This window comes from Mesoplodon bidens, assembly GCF_964165515.1.
Source record: "Mesoplodon bidens genome assembly, chromosome: 7".
Taxonomy (NCBI): Eukaryota; Metazoa; Chordata; class Mammalia; order Artiodactyla; family Ziphiidae; genus Mesoplodon; species Mesoplodon bidens.
In genome coordinates, this window is record NC_138164.1 from 60,918,469 (window position 1) to 60,934,383 (window position 15,915).

Here is a 15,915-nt window from a genome sequence, read left to right on the forward strand (position 1 = left end):
GAATTCCCTATGTATATTTTAAAAATATAATCAGTATAATTGCATAAATATGATCTTATATATAATTATTTTTATATATTCATATATTTTTATACACACATACGTATAATTTTAGTCCACATTTCCCAAGTTGGATCTACCAAGGCGCCTAGTTATCGTTGATGGAAACAGTCCCTGACAAAATTTCTATACCAGAGAAAGCTGTCAGTCAAGTGTAAAAATGGGTAACAGCATTTCCTGACATGCAGAGTTTCAAAATTAATCCCTCTTTCTCAGAAAGCTAATGGAGGATGTGTTCCATCAAATGAGAGAGTGCATCAGGCTTCCCTCGTGGCGCAGTGGTTAAGAATCCGCCTGCCAATGCAGGGGACACGAGTTTGAGCCCTGGTCCGGGAAGATCCCACATGCCACGGAGCAACTAAGCCTGCGCGCCACAACTACTGAGCCTGCGTACCACAACTACTGAAGCTTGCATGCCTAGAGGCCGTGCTCCGCAACAAGAGAAGCCACTGCAGTGAGAAGCCCGCGCACCACAACGAAGGGTAGCCCCTGCTTGCCGCAACTAGAGAAAGCCTGCACGCAGCAATGAAGACCCAATGCAGCCAAAAATAGAATTAAAAAAAAAAAAGTGCATCAAGAAAAATGTGGGATATGGGAATGAGGGATTCAACACAGAACAAAGGCAAGGGGAATTTAATTCCAGGATGATGATGAAATGACAGGAATTCATTCTTTCCAGAGAGCAAGCAGTCCCATTTGGAGCAGATGAATAGAAGGTGCCAGAGAAGGGAGTTTCCAAAGAAAAAAATGAACCTGATAGATCATTTAATGTGGTTGACCATATTAAGAGAAGTTTTATAGATTTCTCAAATTATAAATTTATATAAATTTTATAGATTTATGAATTTCTCTTAAATTAAAAAATGTTTAATTATGAAATATAAAGAAAAGTTTAAAAAATATGTACAGTTTAAAGAAGAATAAATTCCCATGTATTCACCACCTAGAATATGACATAGAACCTTTTTTTTAATTAAAAAAATTTTTTTAACATCTTTATTGGAGTATAATTGCTTTACAATGTTGTGTTAGTTTCTTTGTCAGCGCTTTAGAAGCTCATTGCCTCTCCACAAGAGCATTTCCACTCTCCACAGCCTTGAATTGCATGTTTATCATTCCCTTGCTTTTCTTTATATTTTTACCACCTATTCATATATTCATAAAAACATATTATTTAGTTTTGCCTGTTTTTGAACTTTATTACTAATGGAATCATACTGCATTTATTCTTCTGTGCTTATATCTTTTTCCAAATATTATAGTTTTGAGATTCATCCATGTTATTGCATGTAATTCTAGCACATCCATTTTCACATCAGTGCCATATTCAACTGTCTGAATATATCACAATTTATATATTCCACTGATAGTGAACATTTAGCTTGCTTGTTATTCTTTGCTTTTATGGAAATGCTTCTGTGAACATCCTTTTATGTGTATCTTAGTACTTAAGTACAGGCGTTTCTCTGTAAACTGAAACTGCTAGATTGAAGGACACCTGTTCAGTTTTACCAAGTGATGCCTCACTGTTTTCCAAACAGTTTTCCCCATTTACACGCCCACCAGCAGTGGATGACAGTTCCATCTGATCTGTATCCTCCACGGGATGTGGTAATGTTTGGCTTCTTATATTTTGTCAACATGCTGGATGTGAAATTATACCTTACTGTGACTTAAAATTTTATGTCTTTTGGAGTGAGTCACTTTTCCTGGTCTCTCCCCTATATACATGTTGTTAAAGTTTGATTTTCTCCAGTTTTTAAAAAAATTATGTCTCTTGACTATGAATGAAATTGGGAACCTTTTAATGTGTCTATAGGCTATTTGTGTTTCCTCTTTTGTGAAATGCCTGTTAATGTCTTTTGCCTATTAAAAGGTTTTGGGAAGCAATTAATGATAGTTTAATAGAAACCTCAGTAAACAAAATAAAAGACAGTTATTAATTCTGGACAAAAGTTTTACAAGAAAGAAAATATCAGTATACTGTGTGGCTTAGCTATGAACAGTATTTCTGTGATAACTAACATTTATGAAGTACTTATATGCCTGCTTGTAATCACATTTCAGAGCTTACAGTTGAGGAAATTAAGGCAGAAATAACTTGTTAATAATGGTCACAAAGCTTATAATTATTGGAAATAAAATTTAACCTGAGGTAATCTGTACATAGCCATACTGCAAAAATATATATACTGTTTTTTAAATTAAATTTATTTATTTATTTTTGGCTGCGTTGGGTCTTTGTTGCTGCATGTGGGCTTTCTCTAGTTGTGGCGAGCGGGGGCTACTCTTCATTGCGGTGCGCGGGCTTCTCCTTGCAGTGGCTTCTCTTGTTGCAGAGCACTGGCTCTAGGCACGTGGGCTTCAGTAGTTGTGGCATGTGGGCCTAGTAGTTGTGGCTTGTGGGCTCTGGAGCACAGGCTCAGTAGTTGTGGCACATGGGCTTAGTTGCTCTGCGGCATGTGGGATCTTCCCGGATCAGGGCTTGAACCTGTGTCCCCTGCATTGGCAGGCAGATTCTTAACCACTGCACCACCAGGGAAGTCTCTATATAGTTTGTGATGGTTTTTTTTTTTCTGGCTGCATTGGGTCTTTGTTGCCACGTGGGCTTTGTTTAGTTGAGGCGAGTGGGGGCTATTCTTCATTGTGGTGCGCAGGCTTCTCATTGCAGTGGCTTCTCTTGTTGCAGAGCATGGGCTCTAGGCATGTGAGCTTCAGTAGTTGTGGCACGAGGGCTCAGTAGCTGTGGTTCGCGGGCTCTAGAGTGCAGGCTCAGTAGTTGTGGCATACGGGCTTAGTTGCTCCGTGCCATGTGGGATCTTTCCGGACCAGGGCTCAAACTCTTGTTCCCTGCTTTGGCAGGCAGATTCTTAACCACTGTGCCACCAGTGGAGCCCAGTCCTTACAGTTTTAATAAATAGTTTTAATTGTACTGAAATCCAACTCCTAAATCTTCTCTTTTATCATTTCTGCTTTTGGTGTTGTATCTAAGAAATGGTTGCTTAACCCAAGATCACAGTATTTACCCCTGTGTTTTCTTCTTAGAGTTTTATAGTTTTAGCTCTTACATTTAGGTTTGTGATCCACTTTGATTTAATTATGTATGTAGTAAGAGGAAAAGGGTCTAGATTCTCATACTTCTGCATGAATACTCTTGCAGTTGTCCTAACTTCATTTGTTGGAAAGACTGTTCTTTCCCCAGTGAATTGTCTTGGCCTCTTTGTTGAACCACTATTGATGTAAAGGTTAGAGTTTATTTCTGGACTTTGAATTCTGTTCAGTTAATCTGTATGTCTACTCATGCTTGTACTACAGTTTTGATTAGTGTAGCTTTGTAATGTCCCATTTCCTTTCATTGGAAGCCTTATCAGGATTCAGTAAGGAGGATTCTGTTTATTAGCCTCAAAGCATAATAATAATAGTAATAGTAATAATAATAATAATACACCAAGCTACGTACTTTATGCACATTAGCTTATTTCATCCTATCAACAGATAATCATCAGTGTGTCAGGCTTTGAGAGTACACTGGTGAACAAATGGAGAACATTCTTGCTCTCATGGATCTCAAACAGTAGCAAATTAGGTGGATTGACTGAAAGATAATAACAAATACAGGAACAAACTAATTTTAGACAATGACTAGTTGTATGACAAAAATAGAACAGGCTAATTTGAGGGTAACCAAGGGATAAGAAGACTACTTTAATCCTCATAACAAAGTGTGTAAAACTGATGCTATAACCCTATCTGACATGAAGAAACTCAGGCCTGGAGAAGTTAAGTGACTTGCCCAAGGTCACACAATTAATAAAGGCAGAAATGCGTTATGAAAACAAATCTTTAGTCTCTAGCAAATGGAAAATTAATTTAGATTTAGAAAGTTTTAAGGGTGGAGTAGCCCCTCATTCTTTTCTTCCTCTTTAAAAATTTTCCTCTTTCTGCTGGAAATAGATTGTTAAGGTCAACATATAGGCCAAGGGTTCCTTTTTAAAAAATTTTCTTGAAGTATAGTTGATTTACAGTGTTGTGTTAATTTCTGCTGTACAGCAGTCACTCAATTATAAATATATATATATTTTCATTTCTTTTCCATTATGGTTTATCATGGGATATTGAATATAGTTCCCTGTGCTATACAGTAAGACCTTGTTGTTTATCCATCCTATATATACTAGTTTGCATCTGCTAATCCCAAACTCAAAATCCTTTTCTCCCCCAGGCCCCCACCCTTGACAACCACAAGTCTGTTCTCTATGTCTGTGAGTCTGTTTCTGTTTCATAGATATGTTCATTTGTGTTGTATTTTAGATTCCACATATAAGTGATATCATATGGTATTTGTCTTTCTCTTTCTGACTTACTTTGCTTAGTATGATAATCTCTAGGTCCATCCATGTTGCTGCAAATGGCATTATTTCATTCCTTTTTATGGCTGAGTATATTCCATTGTATATGTGTACCACATCTTCGTTATCCATTCATCTGTCAAGGGACATTTAGGTTGTTTCCATGTCTTAACTATTGTAAATAGTGCTGCTGTGAGCATAGGGTTGCTTGTATCTTTTCATACTATAGTTTTGTCTGGGTATATGCCCAGGAGTGGGATTGCTGGATCATATGGCACCTCTATTTTTACTTTTCTGAGTAATTTCCATACTCTTTTACATAATGACTGCCCCAATTTACATTCCCAGCAACAGTGTAAGAGGGTTCCCTTTCTCCACACCCTCTCCAACATTTATTATTTGTAGACTTTTTAATGATGGCTATTCTGACTGGTGTGAGGTGGTACCTCATTGTAGTTTTAATTTGCTTTTCTCTAATAATTAGCAATGATGAGCATCTTTTCATGTTAGGCCAAGGGTTCTTTTTTTTTTTTTTTTTTTCCCCGGTACGTGGGCCTCTCACTGTTGTGGCCTCTCCCGTTGCGGAGCACAGGCTCCGGTTGCACAGGCTCAGCGGCCATGGCTCGCAGGCCTAGCTGCTCCGCGACATGTGGGATCTTCCCGGACCGGGGCACAAACCCGTGTTCCCTGCATCGGCAGGTGGACTCTCAACCAACTGCGCCACCAGGGAAGCCCAGGCCAAGGGTTCTTAATTTGAGATTCATAGATGGGTTTCTTGAAGCCAGGGAATTGTATACAAAATATATATGTATGCATTTTTTTCTAGAGTGAAGGCTCATCGGTCATCAGATTCCGAACAGGGTCTATGAGAATAGCAAAAGGTCCATAAATGCACTTGATTCACGTGGTTTAGGTAGAAGCCATATTTCTTGTGTGTCTCTTATAGTACTACTTTGTTCCTTGGCTGCTGAACTCCTTCCTCTGGTAGCAGGAGATGGGAGGAAATGATACATTTATTTTGTTAGGTTTGAAATAAACTTTTTTCTGACATCAAAAATTTTGTATACATTTACCTCCCAAAGTAGATTTTTATTATTTTTTTAATAATTTTTTTTCTTATTTATTTGGTTGTGCTGGGTCTTAGTTGCAGCCAGCAGGCTTGTTAGTTGCGGCACACGGGCTCCGTAGTTGTGGCATGTGAACTCTTAGTTGCAGCATGCATGTTGGGTCTAGTTCCCTGACCAGGGATTGAACCTGGGCCGCCTGCATTGGGAGCACTGAGTCTTAACCACTGTGTCACCAGCGAAGTCCCCCAAAGTAGATTTTTATTTATAAATTGTTGGACTTAATAATTCATCTATTAGTTCAGAACTTTAGAATGACTTTGATTCTACTGTCAGTCATCTTCCATATCTTGAACATTCCTGAGATTTGTTGATTGCCTTTTTGAAAGTTCTTTCTGTGTTTTCCTCCTTTTAAATTCCATTGTCAGTCTATACTCCCATCTTTTCCTACCCAGGTTATTGCAACATATTGTTTTCCAGAATCAAGTCCATCTTGTACCTCTCACTACATTGATCTTTCTGAAATACTTTAATCTGTGCATTTTATTGGCTGCTCATTTTCTACAATACCATTCAAACCCTATCTGGCTTTTGGGACCCTAACACAGAAATAACAGAAAAAGATCATATATTTTGTACTTTATTATTATTCTTTCTCCACTATCTGCTTTTACTTGTATCAGCTCTTAGTTTTCAAAACTGCTGTACTTATTCCCACCTTATTGCATTTATTTTTTTACTTTGTTTTTTAATAGTATCCCCATGACAGGCATCATACCGGGTGCTTATTTGTGCCCTTCTCTCTCCCTGAAATGTCTGCCTTACCCCTCCCTGTTTCCCTGCTTCCATCATCAGTCCAAATTCTATTTGTCCTTTAATGCATAGCTTAAATATTATTTTTTCTTTGAAGTCTCTATTTCCCAAGCTGAAAGTAATCTTTATTCCCTCTGAACATTTACAGCACTTTAGCTGTACCTCTTAGGCTATTTAAAGTATTTATCTGTACATTATGTTAGATATTTAGGTGTTTGATATTAGCTTCGTGAGAGCAGAGGCATTGTCTCACTAGTTTTATGGTAATCCCAGCATCTCCTACCACCCCACCTCAGTCACAAGCCTGATATAATAGGTTCTTGGTGAATAAATCCTTATTTTTAAAGTATAACTTAACCTTGTTATGCTTTTGAAAGTTCTTTTCTTATTTCAGAATTCTTTCATTATGACTCCATGGAGAAAAAAGTCAGTAGTTAATTCATTTAAAACAATTATAAGTAGAGAATTCCCTGGAGGTCCAGTGGTTAGGACTCAATGCTTTCACTGCCGTGGCCCAGGTTCAACCCCTTGTTGGGAACTAAGATCCTGCAAGCCACGTGGCGTGGCTAAATAAATAAGTAAATAATAAAATAAAAAATTATAACTGAAAAGAGCCTACACAGGCTGTAATGACCATAAAGTAGCTAGGCATAAAAGAATAAGAAACTATTTTTTAAAAGAACCAAAACTTCATCTCTAAAATACAGAGTATTCTTTCTGACTAGAATATAAAGATTCATATTCTACTTCTTATCTAACCTTGTGCAAAATTTCCTGAAGTCATGGAGTGTATAAACAATTATGTGTTCAAATGCAGATGCTAGGAGTATGCCAGAAAAATCTCCGTGGGAGTAGGAGCAACATTTTGAGGTATAGATTATTGGCTTTTTAACTAAATGGGAATTACTCATATGTTGTATAAGTTGGGTAGTCCCTGAAAAAAAATTTTTTTAAATGAAGATTAGAAGTGGAGGCTGTTTTCCTAGGAATGATTTCTGATGGTAGGCAGTAATTTTTCTTTAACTAGTGTCTGGCCAACTTGGAAAGTTTCTGTGGCCTTGGCAAAGTCAGTCATATTTAGACTCTGAAAAGGAAACCTCTGATAATATGCCCTACATAGAGCCTTATTACTTTTCAGAAGTATAAATGAGAGTGAGAGACAAAAAAAATCTGAGAATTAATGTAGCATTGGAGTAAAGAACAGAGACTTCGAAGAGTGATGGAACTGGATTTGAGTCCTGTCACTGCTACTTAGTAGTTGTAGAACCTTTGGCAAGTTGCTTCGTATCTCTAAATCTGTTTTTTAATCTGAGACATGGGGATAAAAACAACTCAAAGTTTTGTCAGAATTAAATAGAGTCATGCCTGTAAATTGGCACAGTGACTCACTGTTGCGTACAGTAAATGTTAGGTACTATTACTACGATATCCTAGCTCTAGACATCAAAATTTCATGCATGGATTCTTAGAATCTATTATAATAGGTTTGGCAGACTATGTTATGATTGTTATATGTACTCAAATTTTAGTATATGCATAGATGAGTTTGTGAGTGACTGATAAGTAGAATTAAGAGTTCTGCTTTTAGAATGAAATTCTGCCATTTGTAGCAATGTGGATGAACCTAGAGAATATTATGCTTAGTGAAATGTCAGACAAAGACAAATACTGTATGGTATCACTTATATATGGAATCTAAAAAATAATACAAATGAATGTATATGCAAAATAGAAACAGACTCACAGATATAGAAAACAAACTAGTGGTTACCAAAGGGGAGCAGGAAGGGGGAGGGACAAATTAGGGGTATGGGATTAACAGATACAAACTACTGTGTATAAAATAGATAAGCAACAAGGATATATTGTATAGCACAGGAAATTATGGCCATTATTTTGTAATAACTTATAATGAAGTATAATCTGCAAAAATGCTGAATCATTATGCTGTACACCTGAAACTAATATAATATTGTAAATCAACTATACTTCAATAAAAATAAATAAATAAGTGACTAAAAAAAATAGGTCTGCTTTTAGTTTTGCAGTAGGAATTCAAGTGCAACCAGTAAACCAAAAAATAGGTCTAGGCTAAAGTTGTAGTTTACTTCCACAGAGGGACTTTTTCTATCAGAAGATAGGTTTACCCATTTACTGAGCAACTACCAAATGCCAGATGTATTAGATTATTTTAAAGGATATCTTATTTTACTTAGTGATTATAATCCAAGGCAGGAGGAATTTAGATAATTTGAATTTGCCCAAGTCCATACTGCAAGTGTTAGGAATTATAGGGAAATGGTATGAACTGTGAGGAATTTGAACTTCTCTCTCATTCCAAATCATATACTCTACCTTTGTATTTCTAGCACCTCTCTCTCAACTTGGGGAACTTTAAAAATGATCAGTACCTAGGCCACATCCCAGACCATTTAAATCAATTTCTAGAGGTGAGATCCAAACATCAGCATTTTTAAAAGCTCCCCAGGTGACTTTATTGTTACATGGATTGAGACCTACTCACCTGTTTCAATGCCTAGTAGAAGGTAGATATTCAATAAATACTTGACTGGTGAGAGAATACATTCCTTACTGCCCAGCTGCCCCACTGTAATTCTTTCCAGTATTATAGTCAACCTAGAGTGCTTTTGTATTAACTTAAGTTTTTAAAAGTAGCTTTGTATTATGCTTGTACATATTCTCAATTCGGTCCCATAGCATATACAAGAAGTTGTCAGGCAGGAGTTAATGTTTTGCTGCTGATGGAATTCTAAATTTCCTACATTACTGGAAAGAATCTGTGTGGAAATAGAGGAAGACTCAGGGTTTCTTTCTTGTGTTCCATCCAAGGTTGAAGACATAGGTTGTAAACAGATATTTATCGATTATTTTTGTTTTGTTTCAAAATAGTTTAATATAATAATTTAAAATAACAGTAAGTAATAATTTAAAATAATACATGGTTCAAAGATCAAAAGATAGAAAGGGATGTACAATGAAAATTGTCCCTCTCACCTCCCAGTCATAGTTCCCCTCCCAGGTTACCATCAGTGTTATATCAGTATTTGTCCAGAGATATTCTAAATATATATAAACAATTACATTTATGCATGTTTCTCATTTTTACCCAAATGGTAGTATGTGCATCATGTTTGTTTCTTTGTTTACTTAACAGTGTATCTTATCCATAAATAAGGAATTTTATCAATATATAATTGCTTCCTTCTTTTTACAATGAAATATTATTTCTCTGTGTACCAAAATTTATTTTAATTAGTCACCTGTTGATATTTAGGTTATTTCCAAATTTTTTTTTATTACAAGCAATGCTATATTGAATAGATAACTCATTTCACTTCTGTGTGAGCTTCTCTTCAGATAAATGCCCAGAAATTCAAGGTATTGATACGGACAGTTTGCCTTCTATGAAGCTTGTATATTGATTGGTTGGGAAATGACAAAGAAGCATGAAAAAATGTGAAGGATTAAAGGTATGAAGAAACAATAGTGACCAAAAATTATTGTAGCAGGAACAATATTAAAGTGGATTGAGAGGATAGGAATGAGCCTATAGCCAAGAACAAGGTGAGAGAACTAGCAGGTTTTGTTGTGTGTATATACACACAATATATTTATGATTAAAACATACTAATGAATTTCTTAAAATCCTTAAATTTTATACGTATTTGAGCTTTTTAAAACAGTTTAATGTAATACTTTGTGTATGAAAACTCTTCATATCTTTACGAGAAAATATCTTGCTATTTTCATTTCAGATTTACGTTTAATATTTGTTGATGAAGATTTTACCTTTTCATGCATAACTATTTTTTACTTGAAATCTCTCTCTTTCTTTTCCCTTAGCCCTGGAAGGAAGCGGGACTTTTCTCCTGTTCCGTGGAGTCAGTACTTTGAATCCATGGAAGATGTAGAAGTAGAGAATGAAACTGGCAAGGATATATCCTTTGTAAAATGGCTTATTCTTTAGTAGGCTTATAACGTTGTCTAAGAAGATTTGTGTAGTTTCTAAAATGTTCTTTATTCCTGCTATTTATTTCTTTTTTTTTTTTTTTTTTTTTTTTTTTTTTTTTTTTGTGGTAGGCGGGCCTCTCACTGCTGTGGCCTCTCCCCTTGCAGAGCACAGGCTCCGGACGCGCAGGCTCCGCAGCCATGGCTCACGGGCCCAGCCGCTCCGCGGCACGTGGGATCCTCCCAGACCGGGGCACGAACCCGTGTCCCCTGCATCGGCAGGCGGACCCTCAACCACTGCGCCACCAGGGAAGCCCCTTGCTATTTATTTCATTTTCATTCTCTACCTGTTCCTTGTACAACATGGAATATTTCTTGTAAGACTGTGCCAATATCTTATTTGGCTATAATTGTCTCATGCATGGGGAAGGGATTAAGAATTAAATTCTTAAAACTGATATATCTTTTGAGGGCCCAGATTTTGAGGGGAAGGTTTCATGAGTCAAGTGAGTTGAACCAGTTTAGCGTCTAGAAACCAGGGACTGTGTCCCCATTAGGGCAAAGGGAATAGTTTTTTTTCCCATTGAAAAAGTGGTGATGGGCATTCCCTGGCGGTCCAGTGGTTAGGACTCAGCGTTTTGACTGTGGAGGGCCTGGGTTCAGTCCCTGGTCAGGGAACTAAGTTCCCACAAGCCATGTGGTACGGTCAAAATAAAAAATAATAATTAAAAAAAAAAGTGGGAAAAAAAACGTGGTCATACTGGCTCCATGCCTCAAAAACAGGTTTGGTGTCTCAGAAACTTCTACTTAAGTGTCTCTTAGGTTTGGAAGTCTGTAGCTTTGCTTATAGCTTGGTCCTGACTGAGTTTTCTGATCCAGTCATTATGACTAAGTAATCAAAAACTTCAGTGAGCAAAAGCTTAGATATGTTATCTTTAACTATTCATACACTTTTCGAGTTTACAAGAGTGGCTCAGAGGGTCCAGTCCTACTTCTTCTGCATGGAGGAGGCCATTCTGCCCTTTCTTGGGCTGTGTTCACGGTAAGTAAGCAGTTGATAGTGGAAGTTAATGTTAGTTAGCACAATCATTATTTACTTGGGGATGAATTTGACTAGCCCAACTTTCTTCTGTGCTCACTCACTTAGCTTCATATAAGATGGTTAGGAATGTAAGTCGATTTCAAACATTTATCATCGTAGTCCAAAATCATGTGTTCTTTAAACTAGAGGATTTTAACTGGAGTGAGCTTTAGCACATGAATTCTTCAGTTTATAAAATGTTCTATATATATTGCACTGGGATGAAGGGGATGGAATTCTCCAAAGTGGGGGACTGTGTCTCAGTGATTTAAGTAATGGATAAGCAGGCAGTCTTTTTGGGTGCTTTCGATAGAGATAATGTCTGTCCTTTGTCTCCCTAATAGAGCCTGCTATAGTACTTAACACATCAAAATGTCCCGTATATATTTGGAAAGTGTTCCTTCTTTTTTAAATAATGTTTATATTTTAATGGTACTAGTGAGCTACTAGGAAGTAATATTTGGTTGATGATACCCTGGTCTAGAGTACAGAATATGTGTCTATGTGAATACTGCCAGTTGTAGATCTTCCCAATATTCTTGACTCTGGGGTAGGGTAGCCCATATATAAGGGGAGATACTGTTGAGGAAGATACTGGCAACATTCCTATCTAAAATGAAATTGTCATCTCTTCTTGTGTGTATCAAGCAGATATACATATGTCTTCTACTTACCACTAGTGAGTCTGAAGGACAGAAAGTGGGAGCAAGTGGGAATGCAGCACTATATACCTGGAGCCAGATAGCTGTGGAGTTGAGGAGGGCCCTGAATATACCATTTTGTTCCTGGCAGCAGGATTATTGGAATTAAGTATAAAGGTCCCTTCTCGTGTCTTCTATTAGACAATGAATTCCTTGAGAACAGGGATAATGTCTTACTTCTTTGTTTCCCAAATTCCTGAAACAGTTCTTGACACATAGGCACTTACTTAACCATTATTAAATTATTGAATGATTTGGCCCTTGTCTTGTTTGCAACTTCCTTTCTCTTACTGTGGAATGTAGCTGTATGATTTGCCCGTAAGTGCTAGACTCTTTGATGTCTCTAGACCTGTGTTATCCGGTAGAAATATAATGTGAGCCACACATGTAATTTTAAATTTCCTAGTAGGGACATTAAATAGGTAAAAAGAAACATGTGAAATAATTTTTAATATATATTTTATTTTATCCATTGTACCCCAAATATTATAATTTCAACAGATAATCAATATAAAAATTACTGTTGAGATATTTCACATTATTTTTTATACTGTCTTTGAAATCCAGTGTGTATTTTATACTTATAACACATCTCAGTTTGGACTAGCCACATTTCAAGTCCTTAGTAGCATGGCTTTAGTCATTTACATCCCTCAACTAGATTGTGAGTTTTTTTGGAGGCAATGGCCAGGGTTTATTTATTCTGGGAACGTACTGTATACTCAAGGGATATTTTTTTTTGCGGTACACGGGCCTCTCACCGTTGTGGCCTCTCCCGTTGTGGAGCACAGGCTCTGGACGCGCAGGCTCAGCGGCCATGGCTCACGGGCCCAGCCGCTCCGCAGCACGTGGGATCCTCCCGGACTGGGGCACGAACCCGCGTCCCCTGCATCGGCAGGCGGACTCTCAACCACTGCGCCACCAGGGAAGCCAAGGAATGTTTTTTGAGTGAACAAGTAACAGCAACATGTGGCTGTTCCTAATGTAGCAACTATAGTATCAATAGTAAACTTTTAAAAGTAGTGAAAATCAGCCTTCAGTCCTTTTCAATTTTGGTACCTCTGAAGGACCTGGGACCAACCAAGTATGAACTGATTGAAGCCAAGAATTGAATCTGTAGTATCTGCTGATGCCTGTTTCTTTTCCCAGTTAATTCAGTTCATGTTAGCAAATATTTATGAATGTATTCTGTATTTCAGGTTTTGTGCTGGGTTACTAAGGACAGAGAAATGAGAGTTCACTCTTTAATAAGATCAGCCAATCAGCAAATACTTAAACCGCTACTTTGTGCCAGGCATTATGCTAGGTGCTATAGATACATTGGAGAATTAAATGTATCCTCTTGTTTTTATATGATGTTTTAAGTCTAATGGGGAAAATAGGAAAAATGGAGATAACACATATATATAGATAATACAGCAAAAATTTTAAGAAGCTTTTATCTCAGACTGACTGGGATTTGAATCTCAACACAACTTAATCTATCATGCTTTAGTTTCTTAATTTGTAAAATGGATATAATACTACCTAGTTAATAGAGTGGTTATGAGAATGAACAAAAGATATGAGGTTCTTGATAAAGTGCTTGACTCAAGCACTCAGTTGTCAGGACTGCCCTGGTGGTCCAGTGGTTAAAAATCCGCCTTCCAATGCAGGGGATGCAGGTTAGATCCCTGGTCAGGGAACTAAGATCCTACATGCCACAGGGCAATGAAGCCCACGCACTCTGGAGCCAGTGCGCCACAAATAAGACCCGATGCAGCCAAATAAATAAATAAATATTTTTTTTAAAAAAGCACTCAGTTGTTAGATGAGTTTATAGCATCTATGTACAAGATACAAAAGTAACAGAGGAGGGAATTATTAACTCTGATGATGGTTGAGGGGGGAGATTAAAGAAAGTTTCATAAGAGAAGGGACATCTGGGCTTTAAAGACTGAATAGAAGTTAGATTAGTAGAGAGGCATTTCAAGGAGAGATGAGTACAAAGGCAGTGAAGAGTGTAACAGTGAAGTATGTTTTGGAAGTTATAAGTAGCTCGAGTATAAAGTATAAGGGTAGGGAGCAGGGGAAGAGGTGACTAGAGAGATCACAGGAACAAAATTATGGGAGGGCCTTGTATGCCTGGCTAGGGAATTGCACCCCTATCCTTTAGTTCAGGGTAATAGAGGGAGCTATTTTTAAACACAAAGCTTCTCCTGTCCATAAACGTATTTTAGGCATGTTAAAATTAGAGAAGGGGTATCGAAAGTCTGATTTGCTTGAAACAATTGCAAACACACCGAGATTGTAAAGTTCTGGGAAACTGAGCATTATGATACACATCTACCTACTTGTGTAATTGAGTATTGCTGTTTTAGGCAATGGGAAGTCATTGAAGAGCTTTAGAATAATCAGGATGCTAGTATAGATGATGGGTTGGGCAGGAGACACAAATGGAGACAGCGAGACTAGTTAAAGGGTTGTCTCTTTCATTACTTAATTCTAAATATTTGATATTTTATGGAATGTTAGTTTCTTCTCCAAAGGAGAAAGTTTAATTAAAATTTTTCACCATGTAAAAATACTACTTAGAGTAGTACTGTTTTAAGTTACCCAATTCATTTGTGAAGGTAACATCAGTCTAATACCAAAACCAGGCAAAGACTGCAAGAAAACTGTGAGCCAATTTCGGTTATAAAATAGATGCAAAGTCCTAAATAAAATAACAGCAGGTCGACTCCAGTAGTGTAGTAAAATAGTAATACATTGACCAACTAGGTTTTATCCCAGGAATGTGAGAATGGTCCAGCATTAGAAAATCTATCAGTGTAATTAATCTCTCGCCTCATTTGATACGAAAAAAGGACTTGATCAAGTACAACACCCAGTATGTTGAAAACTCTTGGCAATTAGGAATAGATGAAAAACTTTCTTAACTTTATTAAGTTTATATACCAGAAAATTACATAAATATACCTAGTGGTAAAACAGACACTTTTAAAGTCAGAGACAAGATAGGGCTGCTATTTTCAACAGTATACTGGAGCTTCTAGCCAAACAATAAAACAAGAAGGAAAAATGAGTTTTAAAGTTTTGAAAAGAGTGAGAACTGTCATTACTTGTAAATACTGTCTCTCTAGAAAACCAAAGAAAATCAACTGGCAAACTACTAGTGAAGCCATAGTTTACAAAGTAAATATTAAAAAATCTACTTTTCCTAAATATTAGCAGTTACTAGATTTGGAAATATAAGAGGAAAAATTATTCTATCCATAAAAGTGACAAAACTATAAAATAACTGGGAATAAGTCTTATTTGTTTTAACTTATAAGACATTTATGGAGGAAACAATACAGAAGAGTGTAAAGGAAAACCTGAATAGAGAAATAAATCATGTTCCTGTATGAATCTAACTCCCCTAAATCTCAATGGGATTTTTCATGAGACTCTAAAATTCACACAGAATAAATGCCCAGTGATTGCTGAGATAATTTTGAAAAAGAGCAAGAGGGAAGGGACTTGCCCTCTCATATATCAGAACATATTCTAAAACTCTATCAATAGTATGGTTATTGGCAGAAAGAATCAAGAAATAGGCCCATGTTTAAAAATAAGTTAATATAAAAAAAACCCAAATGGATTAAACTACTGAATTTAAAAAACAAACTGTAAGAACATTCATATATGACCTTGGAGCAGCCAGAAGAAGAAAAAGCCATAAAAGAAAGGTTGATAAATTCAACTTTACCAAAATGAAAAACTCCTACTAGACAAGATATCTTAAAATTAAAACACAAGCTATGTGCTAGGTAAAAAGTATTTGGAATACGTGCAATAAGAATAACAGACAAAGAGTTAACAGTTTCATTATATTAAAAAAAACTACCGGAACTTCC

The 15,915-nt window shown here is 36.7% G+C and overlaps 1 protein-coding gene across 2 annotated transcripts in view; it reads left to right on the forward strand.

The window, feature by feature from the left end:
* Positions 1 to 15,915, forward strand: part of PPME1 (protein phosphatase methylesterase 1) — a 76,948-nt gene that overhangs the window by 23,629 nt on the left and 37,404 nt on the right. For both annotated transcript variants that reach the window (XM_081239107.1, XM_081239108.1), the window contains exons 2-3: positions 10,151 to 10,244; positions 11,205 to 11,297. In XM_081239107.1, coding sequence (XP_081095233.1) covers positions 10,151 to 10,244; positions 11,205 to 11,297 — 187 coding nt within the window. The remainder of the gene's footprint in view (positions 1 to 10,150; positions 10,245 to 11,204; positions 11,298 to 15,915) is intronic.